We start from the raw sequence: 20,319 nt of genomic DNA on the forward strand, positions 1-20,319 counted from the left end.
TGTGTGCAGAGTTGTTAACTTGAAACATTTGGGAAATGATTCTGGGATCTAGTTTTTACTTGAATTTGGAGTGGTTAATATAACTATTAATAACTATGAATAATTATTCCAGTTTTATTTTTAATCTGATTTGATGAATTCTCTTTGATTTTAAGATATAAACCTAAATATATTTGTTTGTATTTGTTGACCTTGACAGTGTCACAGTAATTATTAGTAACTTTCACAATCCTATAGATTTCAGTTTACAAACTCTGACTAGAGTTTCCTTTGAGCTGTAGCCACATATTATGTGGGCCACAGAAGATGGCATTCTCAGGATTGGGAGATCTCCTATTCATTAGCGCTGGCACTATGTCACTATCAACATCTCAAAAAAAAGGACGCAATACATTTACTGGCTGAAATACCTGTGACTGCTGCTTGTACTGTTGTTTCAGAACCATGGACAGCACCGTTTAAGGCGCTGCCCTCCGGAGACAGACAAACAGCACAAGTCACATACACTTTGTTTCCACCTAGCGGTGCAGTGTAGTTTGGAATGGTACACCTTGATGTGGCTCGTGTTTCCACTGCAGGGTGTGTGGGCCACATGGCGATAGCAGCACGACACAGTGTAGCCCGCCAATTAATTCCATTAAGAAGAACGCAGCAGTGAACAGGGAAATGATGGTAGATAGTCCAGTATTACGTATTCTTTCTTCTTAGTATGTGGCTGTTTATAAGAAGAAGGAGACACGCTTTTGTTTGAGTTTTGTGTTCTGTTTGAAGTAAGAATTCTGTCAACCAATCACCGCTGTGCTTCAATGGAAGGGTGCCAAACTGGGGCGGTAGGGGTCAGGTTAACTTGTGCCCTACTCAACAATGAAATGCAAATAATTGCATAAGTAGTGATCTGATCTGAACTGTAAGTCTTTAAATTAAATCACAACAGCTAGTATGTCAACATATTAACTCCTGTCTAAACGATTTACACATAAACAGCAATTGTATGGGCTATTGCTTTCACTTTTTTAGAAAGTAGGGGCTTTCTTTTTTATTTATTTTAAGCTTTATTTAACTAGACAGGACAGCTAAAGAACAAATTCCTATTTACTGTACAACTGCGATGTGGCTGATGTGTCGTGCTCCAAAGACGACACATTACAGATGCATGGCTGATTGTGTTTTGTGTTTTTCCTTTTGAAGTTTTGTAATTTGCTTGTTTGTCTCAACAACATGAAAGTGAGTGGCTGTAAATGCTCCAATTTTACATGACATTGTTTGTTTCTGTGAATGAAATTAAATATATAAACTAAACTAAATGCTGTCAGTCTGTTCACCAGAGGCGTTTCTGGTCTCCGTGCAACACGATGAGTCATCAACGCTGTACGCTTCACAGTGCAACGCAGACACTAGTCCAGATAAACAGGAAGTTGTCTGCCAATCTCTGCCTATGTTTACCTTGAAATACAAAGAGTAAATCAGGTTGTTTTTTTCACACCTTCTCTCACCGACACCTGACTTTTGTTCACACTGCAGGCATTTCATAAGCTACATCAAAGCAGGACAAGAAATGTGTGAAATAGAGGGCAACTTACATCTGACTTCTTCCTTGTTTTGCTTTGTTAATTATTTGCATGGTGGATATAAACCAGGCTTTAGACTATTGGGGGAAATTATGTTTTTTTGCAGTGCTCAACACTTTTTGTGATTGAATTAAAGAAATGTTCATGTGTACAAATTATATTTTTCCTTTGCTTTTGTCCTTTGTTTTTTTTCTCTTTTCATTTACTTCATAGAATAATTATTTTTTACTCGAACTGACAGCTTTTACTTCATGGAAACTCTTGCACAGGAAAAGACTTACTATAGAGTTTGGGGCATCAACAGTTTTATGCTCTTGAAGTCGAAGAATCAAAGACCTTTTCAGTCATTTTAAGCTGCGCCCACAAATACTCTGTACAACAGAAACGAGATAACTAGCTGCTGGATGAAAGAGGAAGCAGCTGAAGAAAAAAGGCTTGAGATATGTGACTTTCAGACATACCTCTCTGCTGTGGAGGAGGCCTTTCTCTGACACATCACTGCCAATGAACTGCTTCCCGGCGCCATTTCCTGTTTGATCTCCCACGCAACAAGATTGCTGGGTTTCACAGCCAGGAAGTTGATGCCTGACTGGAACCACACCCTGCAGAGACAGATGAAGACACAGAGAAGAAAAAGAGAGATTAAGGCTAAGCAAACAACCATATAAGCCCATCATAAACAAAAGAGAAAAAGAGTGATGGTGGAAATTTGCTGAAAATTTAATTTGCTTTGCTTGTAATATCCCTGCCCTGATTTCCGTGCTGATTTTCCTTAATCTCTGATACGTGTCACATTCTCTTTGTATGCAATATCTTTTGAAATTGATTCATGGCGCATGGTGCCACCGCCAACAGTATGACACACAGAAGTGAAGGAAGAAACTCTTATTAAGGTGAACACTGTTAGCTTTGCTTGGAGGACAAATTGGGAATTGGCTGAACCAAAGATTATATAAAATGCACACATAAAATGTGCATTTTTAAGAAACATAATATGGATTCTGTTTTATATTAATTCCTTCCCTTTTTTATCTGAAATGTATTTGCTAAATACTTTATTTTCATATAAAAGAAATCTCATATTTTGCTTTAACCTCACCCTCTCTTTTCTCCTTCCACCATTTTGCCTTCCTTCAAAATTCTTGCTTCATTATCTTTGTTTTTCCACTTACTTTATTACCCTCTACTTTTTCAAGTCTTATTTTTTTCCTCCAAATCTCTCTTGGCTGCAGCTTCTTCTACTACGTTTACACTCTTCCAAGATTCAGTCCTTCTTGTTGTTAATCTTCATTCCTTATCATTCCCTGAAGAACCTTTCTCCTTCCATCCATCCATGCTTCTGTCCGCCCCGCATTCCTCATCCAAGAAACTCAGCTGTTAATCTATTTATTTGCTTTCTTTCTCACTCGTCTTAATCCATCCCTGTGTGTTTTTTTTTTTGCTTTTACTACCCTGACAAGACCCTCCCCCAGTTTATAACACACTTTATAGACGAACGTGCTTGTTCACTGATTAACATATGTACAATAGTCTCTGGCAAACATCAAATACCAACACAGATGTATGTGCCAATAATAGTTTCCCTCCTAACAGATGGGTGAAGAAGCTCAATCGTCTTTGTCTCCTTCCTCATTATTACTGCCTTTGTTTTATGTCCTGCCAAGTAACGGCTGCACATACAGTATATTACATCCCTCCTTTGTCACGCTCTATGTTCATCTGTTTATGTACAGTACATATGCACGTGTGTATTGTTAAATAATGTAAATACAATGTTTGGCAGGAAGAAATCACCTTCTTTTAAAACTTTGAAAACCCACTTTTTCTTTTTTTTACTAAACAAATTCCCCAAAGTTTAAAGAAGGAAACAAATATCCCTTATTTAACCATTGTTATGTCATCTTTCGACAAATGTTTGGCTAATGCTTGCTGATATTGGAATTCCCAATGTCACTTCATAGATGTGGGAGCGAGAACTAGATCTGCCTCAAACACAACCAAAACCTGGTAGATTTTGTAGCATTGGTGCAATTTCGCCAAAAAAGGCCCAAAAATGGCCGCTCAGCCTAAGATGGTGGCCTTCCTGTAGGACTTACGGCAAAGTCGTCAGTTAATTTTTGGACCGTCCTGACATGATTAACATGTGTACCAACTTTCATTCATGTATCTGAAACACAAAAGTCACCTAATGAAAGCTGAATTTCATTTTCATAAGCCCCTCCCACTTCCATTTTTTTACGCACATTCCCCGAACCACTTTCAGAGGTAAAATTTCACCAGGTCTGATGCTGTTGCAAAAATCCATGAGTTTTGGGGTACGGGAAAGGCCTCTAAAACGCGAGAAAAATATACTTATAAGAAGAATAACTCCTTCAGTTTCAATACAGTTCTTGCACAGTCGTGCTCAAACCCCAATAATGCAATGTAAAGAGCGAAAACTCCATCCATTCCTATATGTGTAGCTTAATATTGAGACTACACTCATATGACTGTTGTGTATGAGCGTGCAGGAACGGAATGAAGAGTAACAGGCAGTCCCTCTAAAAAAATATATTATAATATTATAAATAGTTCAAACAGTTCAACGTTAGATACAATGACAAAAAAATCCACGTGTTCCATTTCCTCTGCTTTTTTCCTCCGCATCTCTCTTTTTCTTTCTATCCCAACGTCACCCTCTCCTTCTCACTTCTCATTTTCACTCAGTCTTCGTCCTAAACCAACGTAACATTTAAGATACTCCACTTCAAAAGGAAATTTACCGCAACCAGGCGGGGGCAACAAAACTATGTAGAGCAAAGTTACTGGAGAAAAAAGGAAAAACAAAGCAGTAAAACTGGAGATATGATGTGACTGACAGACTGGGGGAACACAAATACTGAACCTGGTCTGAGAAAAATTAAGGTAGTTGTGGGAAAAAATAAATCATAGGACTTTTTGTATAAATGCATAAATAAATAAAGGTACTCCAGTTTTTCTGTTTTTGAAAGTAAAAAAAAGACACTGCAGATGCATCCCAGTTACCAATTTTGAAGATTTACATGCCATGATAGGATCTTCCACTGAACCACAATTCAAGCCACTAACATCCTGTGTGGTAAAAAGTTATTTTTTTGAAATGTAAATTATGGATACATACTTAATATGCCTGGGAGACACACCATATCACTTTAATAAAATGTTAATTTGACACTTTAACATTTAGACAGTTGAAAATCTACCGTACTTAGCATCGCTTGTCAGACTGTATGTTGTCATGACATGTGCTCAAGAACTTTCCTTCAGCCTGATCGTGACCTGAGAGCAGCACAGCCAGAAGGGACAGACATGATATAAGCATTTTTGGCCTCATTTATTACAGGTGGCTGGAGTTTCCTCACACCGAAACACGCATAACCGCAAACATACACAGCTCGTCACATGTAAAGAAAGTGTCAATAGTGTCCCAGGGTACAACTGTCAAGACGTGTGCTTGTGAGTATAAGTGTGTCTGTAAAACAGCAAGCTGATGGACAAGGCTGCATCCCCGAGCTGCTTCTGTCAGATCCGTACTCAGCAAAACAGCCTGACAAGTGTCTGTGTGTGTCGTTCTTTTTTTAAGTAATGCAGACAGACAACCAAAACTTCTCCCCGTATGCAGCACATCTCTCCAAATGTATCAACTATCATTTTATTCTTCATGTCACCAGAAATGAATCTTGAGTGACGAGTAAAACACATTCTGCCTGATGGACCCGACTGTATCATTTGGTTTGCTTTCACTCTGTATTTTCTTTAGAAATTAAAAAAATAACTAAACAATATTCAATATTGCATTATTATATGAATACAATTGAGAGCACTCGGCAAATAGCCGCTAGCTAGTTAGCTAGTGTTTTCATAAATCGTCAGTTATTTTCTGACATTAGTGTTCAAAGCTCAACAGTCCTTTGTATGTATATCAAACCAACCTATTCCAACACATTTCGCCATTGTAACGTGTTTATTTGCGAAAATATATTACAACAATACGAATGAACGATTGTTCTTCTGCAGATGTGGCCGCCGTCTTTGTTGAAAAAAATCAGCCGGCTCGCTGAATTCGCAAAGCATCATGGGTAATTTCATCTTCCCCTTCGTTTTAAGCCCTCATCAGAGCTCACTATATTTTGAGGGTTGATTGAAGGGCAAAATCGCACTCACCCTTGCTCCCCCCTACACAGGAACACACACAATTTAGGGTTAGGGCAAAAATTGAGGGTTAGGGCAAACATTTAGTGGAGGTATTGTCCCACTCCCTTACTCTTGCTTTGAAAGCAAGGGGAGTCTTTCCAGTGTAATTATAGAGTGTATAATGAAATTCTTCAGATCTGGGAACTCTGGGAAATCAGTGTCGGAAAATGTTGTTCTCTTAAATGGCCATTAAAAGTCTGATAGAAAATGAGTTCTCGATCTGAAACTCATTTCACTCCTTCAATACTGTATGATGTCCATGTTGAAAATTGTGATCTCCTGTGGATCCCTGGCATCTTTGGCCATGGCAGCCCACCATGATTATTTATACAATATGAGGAGACATGAAATACCAGAAGATATATGTGCACATTGTTTCAAAAATTAAAATAAAGTGCAGTAGCCTACATGGAATAGAGTTAAACCATGTTAAAAAAATTAAATAAAATGTAAATGCTCTTTCACTACTCACAGACACTTTTATCTTGAGAGAGATGGCCTCAGTGCCACAATTTCCATCTTTTCAGTGTTTTAGAATCAATCGGTCAATTATTTTCTCGATTAATCGAATCGAATTGTTTGTCCATAAAATATAGATAACATGTTGTTCAGTGTTTATCAAACCTGGAACCTAGTTTTAATGATTTTTTTGTCAAATGGAGCAAAGAGACCACACAATATTCACATTTAAGAAGCTAAAAAAATCACAAAGCCTGTATTAATTGTTTAAAAAACAAACATGAAAACATCTCTCTCGATGAATTCATCGTTGCAGCACCACTGGTTACCCAAATGTTTCACGAATATTACATGATAACAAAACAATCATAAACAATTATTTATAATATATAGTGATGGGCACTATATACGGCGTTAACATTAACGCATGACACGTTTCCATGGCAACTGACCGGAAAAAGACGCACATGACATCATGTTTACGTGACTCCTGATTGTTAAAATGAGTCTCTAAAGTAACGCTAAACTTTAAAAACAAGGGCACACATGCGCAGTACACAGGTACGCTGGTTATTTGCTCTTTTCCTTTAATAAAAAGACCGCTCCAGTCCACTGTAGGCGCGCTAAACACAAACACAAGGAGCTAATGCAGCTAACGGAGCTAACTGGTAAACGGCACATGGACTCCGGTGCCGCGGCTCAAAAAACTCACTTTAACTATCGGGAGGCACATAAACATGACGTTACGCACGTCTTTTTCCGGTCAGTCGTCATGCGTTATAACACCGTTAACTTGCCCAGCACATTTACTTTTTTAATGAAATTATGACAGGCCCAAAAACATGCGTCAGGCATTGCCCCGTAAGCCCGATGACCACTCCATGCCTGTTCAAAAGAACAAGATGGTGCTGGTCAAATTGCAAAATATGAGGCTTCAGGAGTTCACAAACCAATGGGCGAGGTAAGGGTGGGGCGCCAGTGAGCACGAAACACTTTAATTGTTATTTACACACAACAAAAAACATTATCCGAGCACCATTTCTTTCCTCTTGTCTCATACATTACAGACATTCACAGCCACGGTCTGCTCCTGTTGGCCATTGTGAAGCACACTAAGCATTACAATCGATTTCCTCTCCCTTTTCTTCTGGAGCAGCACCTTGTTTATGGGCACCTCAACACTAGTTTCCCGATTGAAAAAATAAAGAGTAAGTGTAGAGGAAAAGCAATTGGGCAAAATGCCAAAAGCTACACTGTGAATAAAGATTCCCTTTTCTTTTTTTAAAGTCACAATAGTATGCTTAAAATGCACAGTGCGTTTCTGTCAATGCGATGATATCCCCTTTTTCTCTTTTCCTATTAATAAGCCCCAGAGGTGGGTGTGCTAAATGTAGCACATTTTCAAAGAGATATTTTAAAAGTTTCGGTTTTGCTCCATTTTAGGATTATGTTAAGAGCCAATACATAATTATGGTAATCACTATTAGTTTGTGGAATAAGTCTCAAGACATTGGTTTTATGGGGAAAAAAAGTTGTACATTTTATTGATATAGCACTTGTAAGCTATATGATGGAGTGGTGGGAGGAGATGAGCTATATTTATGAATTGGAAGAAGGCAGATTTGGTGTTCAAAAGACAGATTGCTGTTGAAGGTGATGCCACGTTTGCAAATGTGAGGCGATGTTGAGGGTGGATTTAAGGCGAGAGAGAAAAGCGCAGTGGCTGATGGTGTCGAAAGCAGCGGTGAGGTCGAGGAAGATGAAGATATTGAGGTGTCCAGCATCTGAGGAGAGGAGGAGATTGTTGGTGACTGTGAGGATAGGCGTTTCTGTGCTGTGTTTTGAGCGAAAGCCGGACTGAAATGGTTCAAACAGATTGTTGGAGATGAGATAGGTTGTGAGTGGTGACAGAAAAGGGAGGTTGGAGACGGGCCTGAAGTTTGAGAGTGCGTCCAGGATTAGTCAACATTTCTGGGTGACAGGTGTGATGGCAGCCAGTTTGAGTGCATGGGGAACACAACACAGAGCTGAAGGAGGAGTTGGTTATGTCAGTGATGAGTGGAGCAAGGACTGGGAGACTGGGAGTTTTTGACAATGTTGGATGGGTGGTTAATCTCATTGGTTAAGTGGCAGTGGACAGCCAATGGGTTTGAGGAGCTTATTTATTGTGGAGAAGAGAGCTTTGGGATTGGAGGAGCCAGAGTGTATGAGTTGTCAGTTGTAAGTGGAGTGGGCAGTAAAGAGAGCAGTTTTTTTTACTGTTGGAGATAGTCTGTGCAAGCTTGATGATGGACTATTAGACCAGTTTTCTTGGACTCTTTCAAGTTGGCATTATGGGGTTTTCATTTGGCGCAGTTCAGGAGTAAGCCATGGGGCTGAGTGTGTAAATGAGACCGTTTTTGTTTTGATGGGAGCCAGCTGGTTGAGACAGGAGGAGAGTGTGTCGTGATCACCAGATCAGATGGGTTGTCAGGCTGTGGCGGAGAGAAGGCAGACGATGTGTTGGCAATGGTGATGTGAAAGACTGAGGGTGGGATTGATTGAGGTTTCTGTTTGATAGTACACCTAGGACAGGATTTTCAATGTTCATGGTGATGGCCAGATGATCGTAGATGTTGAGGTTTAGGCTGGGGAGGTAATCGATGCAGACCAGGTCCAGAATGTGGCCACGAATGTGTGGAGAAACTGGAGTGAATGTGGGAACTGTGCGGCAGGACCAGATGGAAGGGATGCTGAAGGGAGATTTGATTTGATGATTAGATTTTTTTTACTAGCCTCTTTGAGAATGTACGGATGTATTAAACACTACAGTATATTAATCATAACGTTTCTTCAATACTGTCAGAAAAGATTATGCCGGAAGCTCGGACCCACATAGGTAGTTCGGCATAAGTCAAATGGAACGAAATGCAAATATGTAACGCACAGTAACTGGGTTAAATTGTGTGTTAAATGTTCAACTAACATAACATTAAATTGGTAGGAAACTAAACGTTAGCGTGTCATTTGTAACTAATTGTGTACCACACACGTTCGGCATTCACTTAACGTTATGTTATACGCATGTGATGTATGTTGTACGTTTTATATCTGGTCACATATAAATAGATATATTGTTAAAACAATTAAAATAAACCATGTGTCCATGTGATTTTACACATGTTACACACCGCTGTTGTTGTGAAATCAATTAACGCATAATAATTGTGATATTGTGATTAATTCTCTGACAATAATCATGCCAAGAAAATCTATAATCGTGACGTGTTGATGGATGGTGAGGTGGTGGAGCTCTCCCAACACAAAAAGAGGACGATGACGATGACAAAGATAAGTGACAGGGAGAGGTGAGATTATGACATCATTGTTTTGCCAAAGCAGCATATTGGTTGTCAATGCAAAAACACACGGGTGGCATTTTGAGATTTTCCCATTCGGGGAACCATTATCAAAAAATTGCATTTCAGGGCTCCCAAGATGCTGTTTCCATGAGGATGAAACATTAAAACAAATTCAAATGATTTCCATGTGCATTTTCAAGTTTTAAAGAGGAAGTGTAGCCATTACAACAGTGATACTGGTTTCCAAGTTACTTGCTTCTATTATCTATGTACATGGCCTCGTTTCCTCCAACACTACAAAACCGCTGAAGGGCAAGTGATGATAAAATGATAAAAGAATGATCCATACTGGTGCCTACAGTAAGTGTAATTCAGCTTCTCATTAAATATTTTATTTTGTGAAAGTCTTTGTCTTTACACCAAGGTAACCTCTGCAAAATCCTGGTGTGTGGTACTTTTACAGACTCTAGAGAACCTCTCGTCATAGTATAAACCTTTATTCCTTCAGAACTATATGTGTTTAGAGCCTGTGGGGTTTAAAGGCCAAAAAACTGACAGATCTCTTCTGTGAGGAGGGAACCCAACTCAGAGGGCTTAAAATGTCGACCACAGCTTTACATTTATTTTGATGTGCTACTCTAACATCTCGGAGTTGGTAAACAATGGTTTAGAATGGAAAAGAAGATCTTAAGCCCTTTAGCTCCATGTGCTGCTCTTGTTTTTATTATTTTGATCTTTTCACATGCCTTTTCACTAGCAATTCTGCAGCGGATTAGAAGCAACGGTTTCAAGGACAAAACATTCTAAAACTTGAAACAATTGTGCACCATTACAAGCTCTGTGTGCTCTAATCAAAGATGGGCATTCATTATTTAATTATTAATTATTAGATGTTCTTTCCTTCCTTTGCTGTTCACATACAGAAATCTTAACAGGAGAATGGCTGGGTCAGAGTAAATGACAACAACAGAAAGATGCCTGAGAATATTTAGGGAAGGTGGTGCCGAATTGCTGGAAATTATCCAGAGAGTTATTGCTGCACACTTCCGTCCTCACATATGGGTCTCAGATCAATGTCTTTTGTTGGAAGTTATGGCCATGTGTGGGAAATAAATAGTTTTCTTGTTCCCATAGGGGGTTTTAGTGCAAGGGTTTCTGTATGGTGTTTAAGATAACTATTAACCAACAGTCAAGATGTGAACAAATGCTGGGGGGGATTGAAACACAGGGATCAACATGAGGGTACACATGATAACATGTGTGGGTCATAAACAAAGTGTTTTGTCTTGTTTTAACTTTGATGTTTTATGGTGTTTGTAAGATGCTTTGATGTGACTGTATATATGGTTGAGCTATCTGAAGGGAAGGCAGAGAACATTTAGACCATCTTGGTGACAGGGTCTCTCCTACATGCATGCAGTAAAGAGACTTGATTTACTCAACACCGATGACTCCAGAGAAATTTCTTTCACACATGTTTCTGAGTGATGGCAGTTCATGCTTTGCAACTCATCCACCTTATGGGGAAGAAGAAATCCAGAACTGCAGTCCTGCATTCACAGTACAGGTAAAGTATTAGCACTAAGGCTCTAAAATTATTAAATGTTAAAGAATACCTTTCCTATGCAAAACCACCAATTAATTCTCACAGTATTCATAAGTTGTCAAGCAGCTTTAAGGCTTTTGTTAACCCATGTATCGTTATTATTCCATCTACAAATACTCTCCCACTGAGTTAATTCATACAGGACACCATCAAGAGTTTCTCTTTTTCTTTTAAAGTCTACCCTAAATATAGAGTAATTACATGCATATAATTACATGCCTCACACAGTGCTTTGCATTCAATAATGGCACTAAAGCTTGAAATGCAATCTGAATGACAGCATTTGCTAATTGCATAATATGTAAATACAAAGCAAAAAGGCATTCTTCTCAAAACAATGGAGCAGACCTTGAGCCATATGCTATGTGTCAGAAAACGCTGCTGCGTGTTCAGCAGCAGATGTGTCTCGGAGACAAAAAGTAAGAGAAAACATATTGCTAGTGTGAAGTTTGTGTTGGAGCAGATGCTCTGAGATATGGCGCATTGGAAATATGTAGTAAGAGGCACTACATAACTCCAGCTTCACATGTTTATTGTGCATTCAAATGTAATTACTGTGTATATCAGTCCTGAATAATGAATAAAGCAGAGGAATATTATGACAGAGCACCTTGTACCTGATGACTGACCATAGATAATTCATCCATCCATCCATCCCATTTTTTTTAGACCAAGGTGGCAAAGGCTGGAGAACCTGGGTGATGTGTACAGTGTGTGAGCCCACCTTTAGTGTTGTGTATTAAGTGAAAAATTGTGATTTAACCAATTAAATGTTTACATTCAAATCCATGGATCAAAATTAGAATTCAAATATCATTATTATTGTTATTATTATTATTATTATTATTATTATTATCATTATTTTAAGAATAATATCTTACCTTTAGGGGGATTAAAGCAAAAAAACTTACTATATTCACTATTTTGTATTATTACCTCCGCCAAGGAGGTTATGTTTTCACGGATTTGGATGAAATTTTCAGGAAATGTCGATGTCAACGCAATGGGACCAGGAACAAGTGATTTTGGGCGTGATCCGTAGACACTATCACTGGCTACAACACTCGCTGTCTGAGTCAAAGTCCAAAGTAGGAGGGGAAGTAGCTGGAATTCCACCAGTGAAAACAGCTGAAGTTGAAGCTTTGGTTTTCATTCACTATATCAACACTGGACGTGTTTGTCCTCGTGAGTGTTGTTATTATTGGCGGCAAACTTATTGTGGTGGCGGAGAACTTTAATGCTTGCGCCTTTGTTTTGTTGGAATAAATAACATTGGACGTTGTTGGAAGTGGATCTGTTTGGAGCTCTGGAGTTCAACTTGTAGGAAGGCGTCACACGAGCATACGATGCAAATGCTCGCGGCATATGACGCATGTGAGGTTCTCGCGGTTCCCCGTCCACGCTATAGAGGCACTAGATTTCTCATATTTCTTTTGTGTCAAGATCATTGGAAACATCGTTTCCTAACCTTTTTCAACCAAGGCGGCGGCCAAAATCAGCTGGCCCGCCTTTGCCTTCGACAGACAGGGAAAACCCTGCAATCATCTATCCAGTTTATTCTACTTACCCAAGGTTGGGTCTTGTGAAAGCAGACTATAGGCTGAGTATAGAGACCCTTCTCCCTCGCATTAATTTCAGTTCCAGAGAATGGACTTAAATCTCAACCTTAATTTCAACTTTATTCTCGACATTTCGAGTTTAATGTCGACACGTCGACTTTAATCTCGTCACGGCAAAAAAATTAAAAATTCTTCATGTGTGGCCCTAAAACTCCGTCATATATATATATATATATATATCATCTTTTCAGGTGTGCTAAATCAAACCCAGTCTTCTCTTAGTTGGGCATACCTAGTAAACTTCCAGTCAAATGTGTTTCTTGTGCAGGGGTGTTTTTGTCTATGATGTGAATGTTTAATTCAATTTTACCTTTGTTCATAATTCTTGAAGAAACTTTCAAACACAACACGAGCTGACAACAGTATGTGAGCAGTCATCTCAAAGACAGAAGCGCGCCACCTGCTTAACCTTCAACACATGTTGAAGCTGCTGTCAAAAACAATATGTTGCTAAGAGATTCAGGGTTATCGTTTAACAAGTGACAAGCTGCTGACAAATTGAAAAATGAGAAAGCTTTTTTTTTTTTCATAAGAACTTAAATGTTTTGTAAAAAAATTGGTGTTAGAAGTTGTCCATCTGTGATCATGCAAATATGGCTCTTAAGTTGGATTTGCTCTTTCTTCTGCTCAAAATGCAGTTGAACAGATGACTTGTATGGAATGACAACGTGTTCATAGTGATTACCTTGTGTGTTCAGGTTAACATTTTATGGACATTCAGGAGTGATATTTTTGCTCCGGCAGATCCTCAAATGTACTTTTTTCTTGTTGTGACTGACGGACTAAAGATGAAGGTTTCTCAATGTTAGAGAGAACAGGTGGGCTTGTATTTTTTTTTATTATTTAAGGACAGGACAGATGGGGAGCTGTAAGTTTAGAAGTTTATAACAAACAGTTGTTAAAGATTTAAAATCCAGACATAAAAGAGTTATGTTGGTCATGGGTCAAACACATCTCCCTGTGAGAACATCTGTTCCATCCTGCTACACAGAATCATTCTATCATCATAAGAATCAGAGAATCAGTTCATGAAGTGATCCCAGTCAGTTCGTTCACTCAAATTCGTTCTTTCGAACGAATCATTCTAGCCGACACAACCCTACCACAAAGGTTATATGAGCAATATGGTGTTATATTAGTGGATCAACATGACTAAAACACAAGAAACTGCAGTTTATTTATTGTTTCCTATCAACAGTCAATGATATTTTCTTTTGACCATAATAGTGACCTTTCCTTAACATTACAGGTAATACGTCTGACCCCATATCAAGGCAAAAAAAATCCCTACAGGCTGTCATGAGAGATCTTACTGCATCACTATTTGCTGTCACACACCATTCCCACGCAGCTGGCAACGTGTGAATGTGTCATGCCTGGGAATGAACTGCAGGCCAGTGAGAGGAAAACCCATTCTACCTACTGAACCACAATTGCTCCTAACACTGCACTGACATACTCAGTGGAGCTTGAAACTGGAACTCTCTTCATTTTCTTTGAATCGGTCTGCATCGAACTGCATTGTGGAACTGTGGTTTTGCTTTGCTCACTCTGTGTTTGGAAGAAGTTAAGAAATGTTCAGTTTTCAAGCAACAGCTAATCATATCACTCAGTGTGTTTACATGGATGTTAGATGTCATAATTTAGTCGGACGAAGACAATCATTGGGTTTTCTTAAAGGGGACATAATATGCAAAATCAGCTTTTTAATGATTTAAATACTTATATTTTGGACTCTGGAGGCCCTGTCAGTCGGCAAAGTGGGAAAAAAGCTGACTCACTCATGTTTTAGTGGTCCTCCTCAGTCTATAAGTACAGGAGATGAAACACACGATGTTGACTTCCGCACTCATTGAGACGTCACAATGTGCTAAATTCCTTGAATTGTTGTCTCGTGGAGCTCCGCTTTGTCCGTAAAACACGCGAGAGTGCTGGCGAGGGCCTCATAGAGCCAGCCTCAGAGGATTTATCTGTCCAGTGGATACATGTTATATATGACGGCAATGTGCCTGCTAGAGCCTGCAAATGATCACTTTTCCGAAGTGCTGTTAGCTCCCATTAGCACCACAATGGTGCTACAAAAAAGACCTAACGTTTTTCTCCTTGAAGCACAAACATGTATTTGCCTTCCCATCTTTCTCGAAACTGCCTTCCAACTGCATCAATCTTTCTCTTCCCGGATATTTCAATCTCAATTTCATCCGTGGCATGATGCATATACAATGATACACTGCAAACTAGTGGCGGGATACTGTCACTTCATGGGTAACACAATCGCCATGCATTGTGGGAAATGCACTTTATGGTCATCACACGCCCTAAAGCAGCATAGACCTTGCAGGCCACATAAAATGATGTAGCGGGCCACATCTGGTCCCCGGGCCTTGAGTTTGACACGTGGTCTAAAGGAAACTGATTCAATACGCACTAGCTTTTCTCCTCTACATCTCTGAAAGCTGTCTGATTGCCTGACTTAGTCGGACTATGGCCTTATCTGGATTAAACCTTTCAGCAAATGCACATGAGGCAAGCCAATCAAATAACATTAAAGTGTAGCTCTCAGGAAAGGCAGTTCTCCCCATTACCAGTGTTTGCCATCGCTTTAGCAACAATTGCTCAGAAGTCATCAGGCCCACTCACACCCACAAGTGGTGAAGCAACACATATGTGCCATTGCACTGTAATGCCTCTGGATACTGGCTGTCACAGACATGGAGATGCACTGTAACAAAGTTTTGACCACACATTTATAATGATACCGACAACCTCCACAAATGGAAAAAAAAAATCTGATTCAGACACTTAAAAATCCAAATGAAGTGGAAAGAGGGTTATATAACATGAGATTTGATGCATGAGTTACAATTCTCTCTGATTTACTTAAGCATTTAGTTAGGCCTGAGGCACTGTCTTCAAAATGGAAAATCAGCAGGAAATGAATAACAAATCATTGAATATAAAGCTGTGAATGGTTGCATAATTATAATTTTTGTAAATCTTAAATTATTATAATTGAATTAACCTTAATAAAAGTCGGAGTCACCACACTTCAGTCAGTGCTACAGAACAGTTATTTTTTCCTACAATGTGATGCAGCTGGAACCTCAAAGTGTTGTTAAGCCAACTTGGGACAACACATGGGACTTTTACAACTGCTATCTCTGAAGACAATTAACAAGATCCTACAATAATGTAATCTCCACAGCTTTATATTTGAATACAGGATCCGTTCAAATAAACAAACCCTCACACATGGAATGAAGCCACCCACTCCACATCCCACCACACATGGGATTAGAATGACACATTTCTTTGTAAACAAAGACAGAGACAACAGTGGTGGGTTGTTGGCTACTGTAGTAGCTTTGAGCTTCTCCTTTGGGCTGAGGTCCCAGATTAACAGCATAGCAACCAGCTACTTCCCCTCCTATTTGGACCAAAGTAGGAGGACCAGACTGGCATGCTGAAGGACCTTAAGTGTTAGCTCACATCAGAGGAGTGGAAGGAAGACAATTGTACTGACATTCAGGTCACCAGTCCATAAACTAACTAAACAACCATCCACACTTCCATTCACACCTACATTAAGCTGCATGTTTTTGGACCATGGGAGTAAGATACAGTACAGAGATGCAAACTTGACAGTCTAACAGGAAAGTTCGGATCTATATTCCATAACAGAACAAAACAATTATTTAGCTAATGTTGAAGCTGATGCAGACACTGACAGCAAAGCTCCCATATCATACCCTATTTCTCTAAGTGAACCTAGTTCCCTGGTGTCCTAATGGACATGTCTGTGACATGCTTTGGTCAAAATACCAAATAAGGATGAAATACCACAGCAGTTCAATCACCCTGCCAAAACAGCCCTGTTCAGAACGCTCGGTTTAGTAGTATCTCTTTAGGTCCACCTTAAAAAAATAATACAAAAAATTATTTTAAAAAATAAAACGAAATTTAAAGGGTGCATTATGTAATAAATCTAAAGCAACTGGCCATAAAATCCTCCTAATATGTCACACTCAGGAATAATGTTCATATAACAAACTGAACTCACCAACAACAACTGTACAGCCAAAATATTTGCATTAAAATGTGTTTTTTGCAGACTGCGAATCATGTTTGGCATGTGGCGCCACCTACCGCCGTCTACCAATCATTGCAGTCAGTAGAGTCTCAGCTGTCCAGCAACCACGGGGTGCCAGTTAAACCTAAAGACCTTGGTATTTTGAATTTCAATGTAGTAACCGTTTTTGGCCACATTCTTACATATGGCATCTTCAAAGGACAGGAAATGACATCAGCCGCAGAGGCTACTGGGAGCTAACAGCGGTTAGCATTTGGAAAAGTGATCATTTGCAGGCTCTAGCAGGTACATTGCCGTCATATAACATGTATCCACTGGACGGATAAATCCTCTGAGGCAGGAAGTTTGTGTAGAACTCTGTGCTGCACAAGAATAGAACTTTTTACGGACCTCCGGTTTCTGGATACCGTTGCCCTCTAACTTAATCTAAACACAGGTGAGATTAGTGTGACAACACCAGCTGTGAATAACAAGCATGCATCCAGTTTCTTGCTTCAGCTTTGTTTTTATTAACAAAAAAAAAACAAATGTGTTGCCTCTTAACCCCCCTCACAGTTCCGTTAAATAATGTCAAGTCTTACAGCTAAGCCAAATACTTCCTCTTTATCCTGATCAACACCAATAGGTTTAATAGGTTCTTTTTAACTAACCCTCCAAAGTTTCCTGAAGGTCACTTTAGAAGTTTTTCAGCAAAGTGCTTCCAGAAAAACAAGCCAGCCAAACCCTAACTTTCTTGGCAGAGGTAACGTGTGCAGAAACTATTATTGATTAATGATCAAATCAGTTCCCGCTCCCACATGAGAAGAAGCGTGTGATGAAGAGTCAATCATGTGTTGAGCTAAGAGGTGCATTCAGTGCCAACACACATGTAATTCACGAAACAAATACTCCTCTACATTATGGGAATCAATGCACTCCTAATTAGTCTTTAGGTGACTGGAAAAGTTTTTTTTTAGTTTTTTTTTTAGCTTTTTCATGATTAAAACAATTATATCAGCCTTTACAAATTCACTATCAGTTGACCGGCAATATTTATTGTTTCACAGTTTATCTTGCTGTGGACACACAATCTTTAGGAAAACAATATCCTACACACTGCTGCTGGACAGCATCAATTAAAAAAATGTATAATAATAAAAACATTTATTTTCAAACATCTAAATACTTTGTTTGATCAAGAGGACACATCGTGTTTTACTGCCCATGCTGTTGTAATTTAAAAGGAACTCTATGGAATAAAGATAAAGATAAAGATATATATATTAAAATCAGGACAAATTATTTGTACACATTTAGTCCATTATAGTCCACATGTGGCTGAAAACTGCTTACTCAACAGAGAATTAAAACCTCCAACATTATTTTCACTGGGTTGAAAAATTAAAAAGGTATGTCAAGACTTCAGCTTCTTTTTTATTATAAATGGAAGGGTTCCAAAATTACCTCATCCCACTTTGTGTCTTCTCTCTCCTTCCACTCACTTTGCAGGCATCTCCAATGCTGCTCAACTACATCCTTATTATTATTAGAACCATAATTGCTATCATTAATTGGAGATGTTATCATTGTCGGAGTTATTATTGATAACAACATACCACCTTTGGGTAATGCTATTATTACTGTCATTAAACTAGCTAGTCTGGTAGAGATTAAATACACCAGTCACACAGATGTTCGTACAGACTCTCCTTCCCACCCCAATTTTTCTCCTTTTAACACAATTACACGAGTCACCTCAGGAAACATTATTACATTTTTAGAGAGTCGTGCTCATACCACACTGAATGTGGATGCACTGTGAATATTCAAAGAATTGCAATCATAGAATTAGTGTACAGATGAAACTGCCAGAGAACTGCCTCCTACTGTTTTTATGTATATTTACATATCTTTTATGACCTTTCTAATGTACTTGACTGTGTTTTCTGGTCAGATTCAGTAGTAGCATGCACCAAAAATAGACCACACTCCAAAACTGACTGAGGGGGATTGCGGGTCGGTGCTCTGCGAGTTGCAGTGTGGCACTCAGGATAGGCAGCGCAGCCAATTAACATGGGCACTCAATGGAAGCAGACAGCACTTCAGTGCACACTGCAGTGTCCCTATGTAAGCTAGGATTGGCTCCAGCACCCAGCGACCCTGGAGGGTAAAGTGGCAGACAATTAATGAATGAATGTATGTCAAACAAATATCTATCGGGAATGGCTAGTTTATTTATTCAAATTTACAGAAATGGCAGCAAAATCTTATTAGAATCATAATAATGCTCTGGTCGCGATTTATCTAATGAAATGGGTCACAATGGTTTGTTGTTCTTAAAAAAAATAAAAAAATAAAAGTTGGTTAAACACTGCTCTAAAGTCATGGAGAAAATTGTCTCTCAATTTAATTGTCATCCAGTGTTTTTTTAACCGACTAAAGTAGATCAAAAAGGACACACACACACACAAAAAGACATTTCCTGAGCTCAGTGAGATTTAACTCCCCAGTGGGCTATGACAATGGTAACCAAGGAGCAAGTTGGCAGAGAGAGCAAACAAATAAAAATGTTGGCAAAAGCAGCTAACAGCAGGTTAGATCAACAAACACAACTGGGAGCAGAGACTCGGTGATAAGAGGGCAGCCACTGGAGTCAGTGTAGTGTTTCTGGGATTGAGTGGGACAACAATATCAGTCTGGCGTCCAAGTGTGCTGAGAGGTAAACAGTAAACAGCTCACACAGGCACACACGGGCACGCACAAACACACACAGATCAGTATAAACAGGTGAGGTTAATCGGAACTTAAGGTATAAAGCTGTGCAACATCATATTGGTTTCAGTTTGTTTACAGACAACATAGACCTCAAGTCATGTTTTATTGCTTTCATGAACCAACTCTATGCTTCGCAGTATAAACAGCTGTTGCCAGTGATGGAACAGCCTTTCCAGTGAAAGGACATGCATGTGTAACTGATTATAACAGCCAATAGAAGTGGTGAGTCTAGAGGAGGTGCAGACTTCTGCTTCTCTCTCAGATCACTTAAAGCTGCTTAACAGTGCTCCACTACACAGTTAGACTTCCATTAGCGATAGTACCTGGTATCTGGTACTTTTTTTAGTATCTATTCTGGCGAGGTTCCAAGCGAGCTGAGCTGATACTGTAACGTCGACAGACTGCCGGCCACTGATTGGCAGAGTGTCGTCTCTAGAAGAGGCATGAGTGTGGCACCTGGCACTACAATCAAACCAAATAAAAATCCCGAAAACATGCATTAATCTCAACATTTACCAGAGGAGTCTGGTGTATTAAGTGACAGTACTGCCCAGTGACTGTGTGTCAGACAGTCACTCGAACAGGAAGTGTTGAACAATTCTGTGAACAAAATGGTTTTGATTTACTGAAACTAATGATTTAGTCCACCAAAAACGACTGCTGTACACGT

The 20,319-nt window shown here is 39.2% G+C and overlaps 1 protein-coding gene across 1 annotated transcript in view; it reads right to left on the minus strand.

The window, feature by feature from the left end:
* The window catches only part of LOC310940473 (transmembrane protein 132D), a gene marked incomplete at both ends in the record, with an annotated part of 206,871 nt that overhangs the window by 149,855 nt on the left and 36,697 nt on the right, over nt 1–20,319 (minus strand). Inside the window, one exon of the mRNA XM_083905450.1 lies at nt 2,030–2,170. Coding sequence (XP_083761576.1) covers nt 2,030–2,170 — 141 coding nt within the window. The remainder of the gene's footprint in view (nt 1–2,029; nt 2,171–20,319) is intronic.

Source organism: Microchirus variegatus (genome assembly GCF_963457635.1).
Source record: "Microchirus variegatus genome assembly, chromosome: 18".
In the NCBI taxonomy this organism is placed as follows: Eukaryota; Metazoa; Chordata; class Actinopteri; order Pleuronectiformes; family Soleidae; genus Microchirus; species Microchirus variegatus.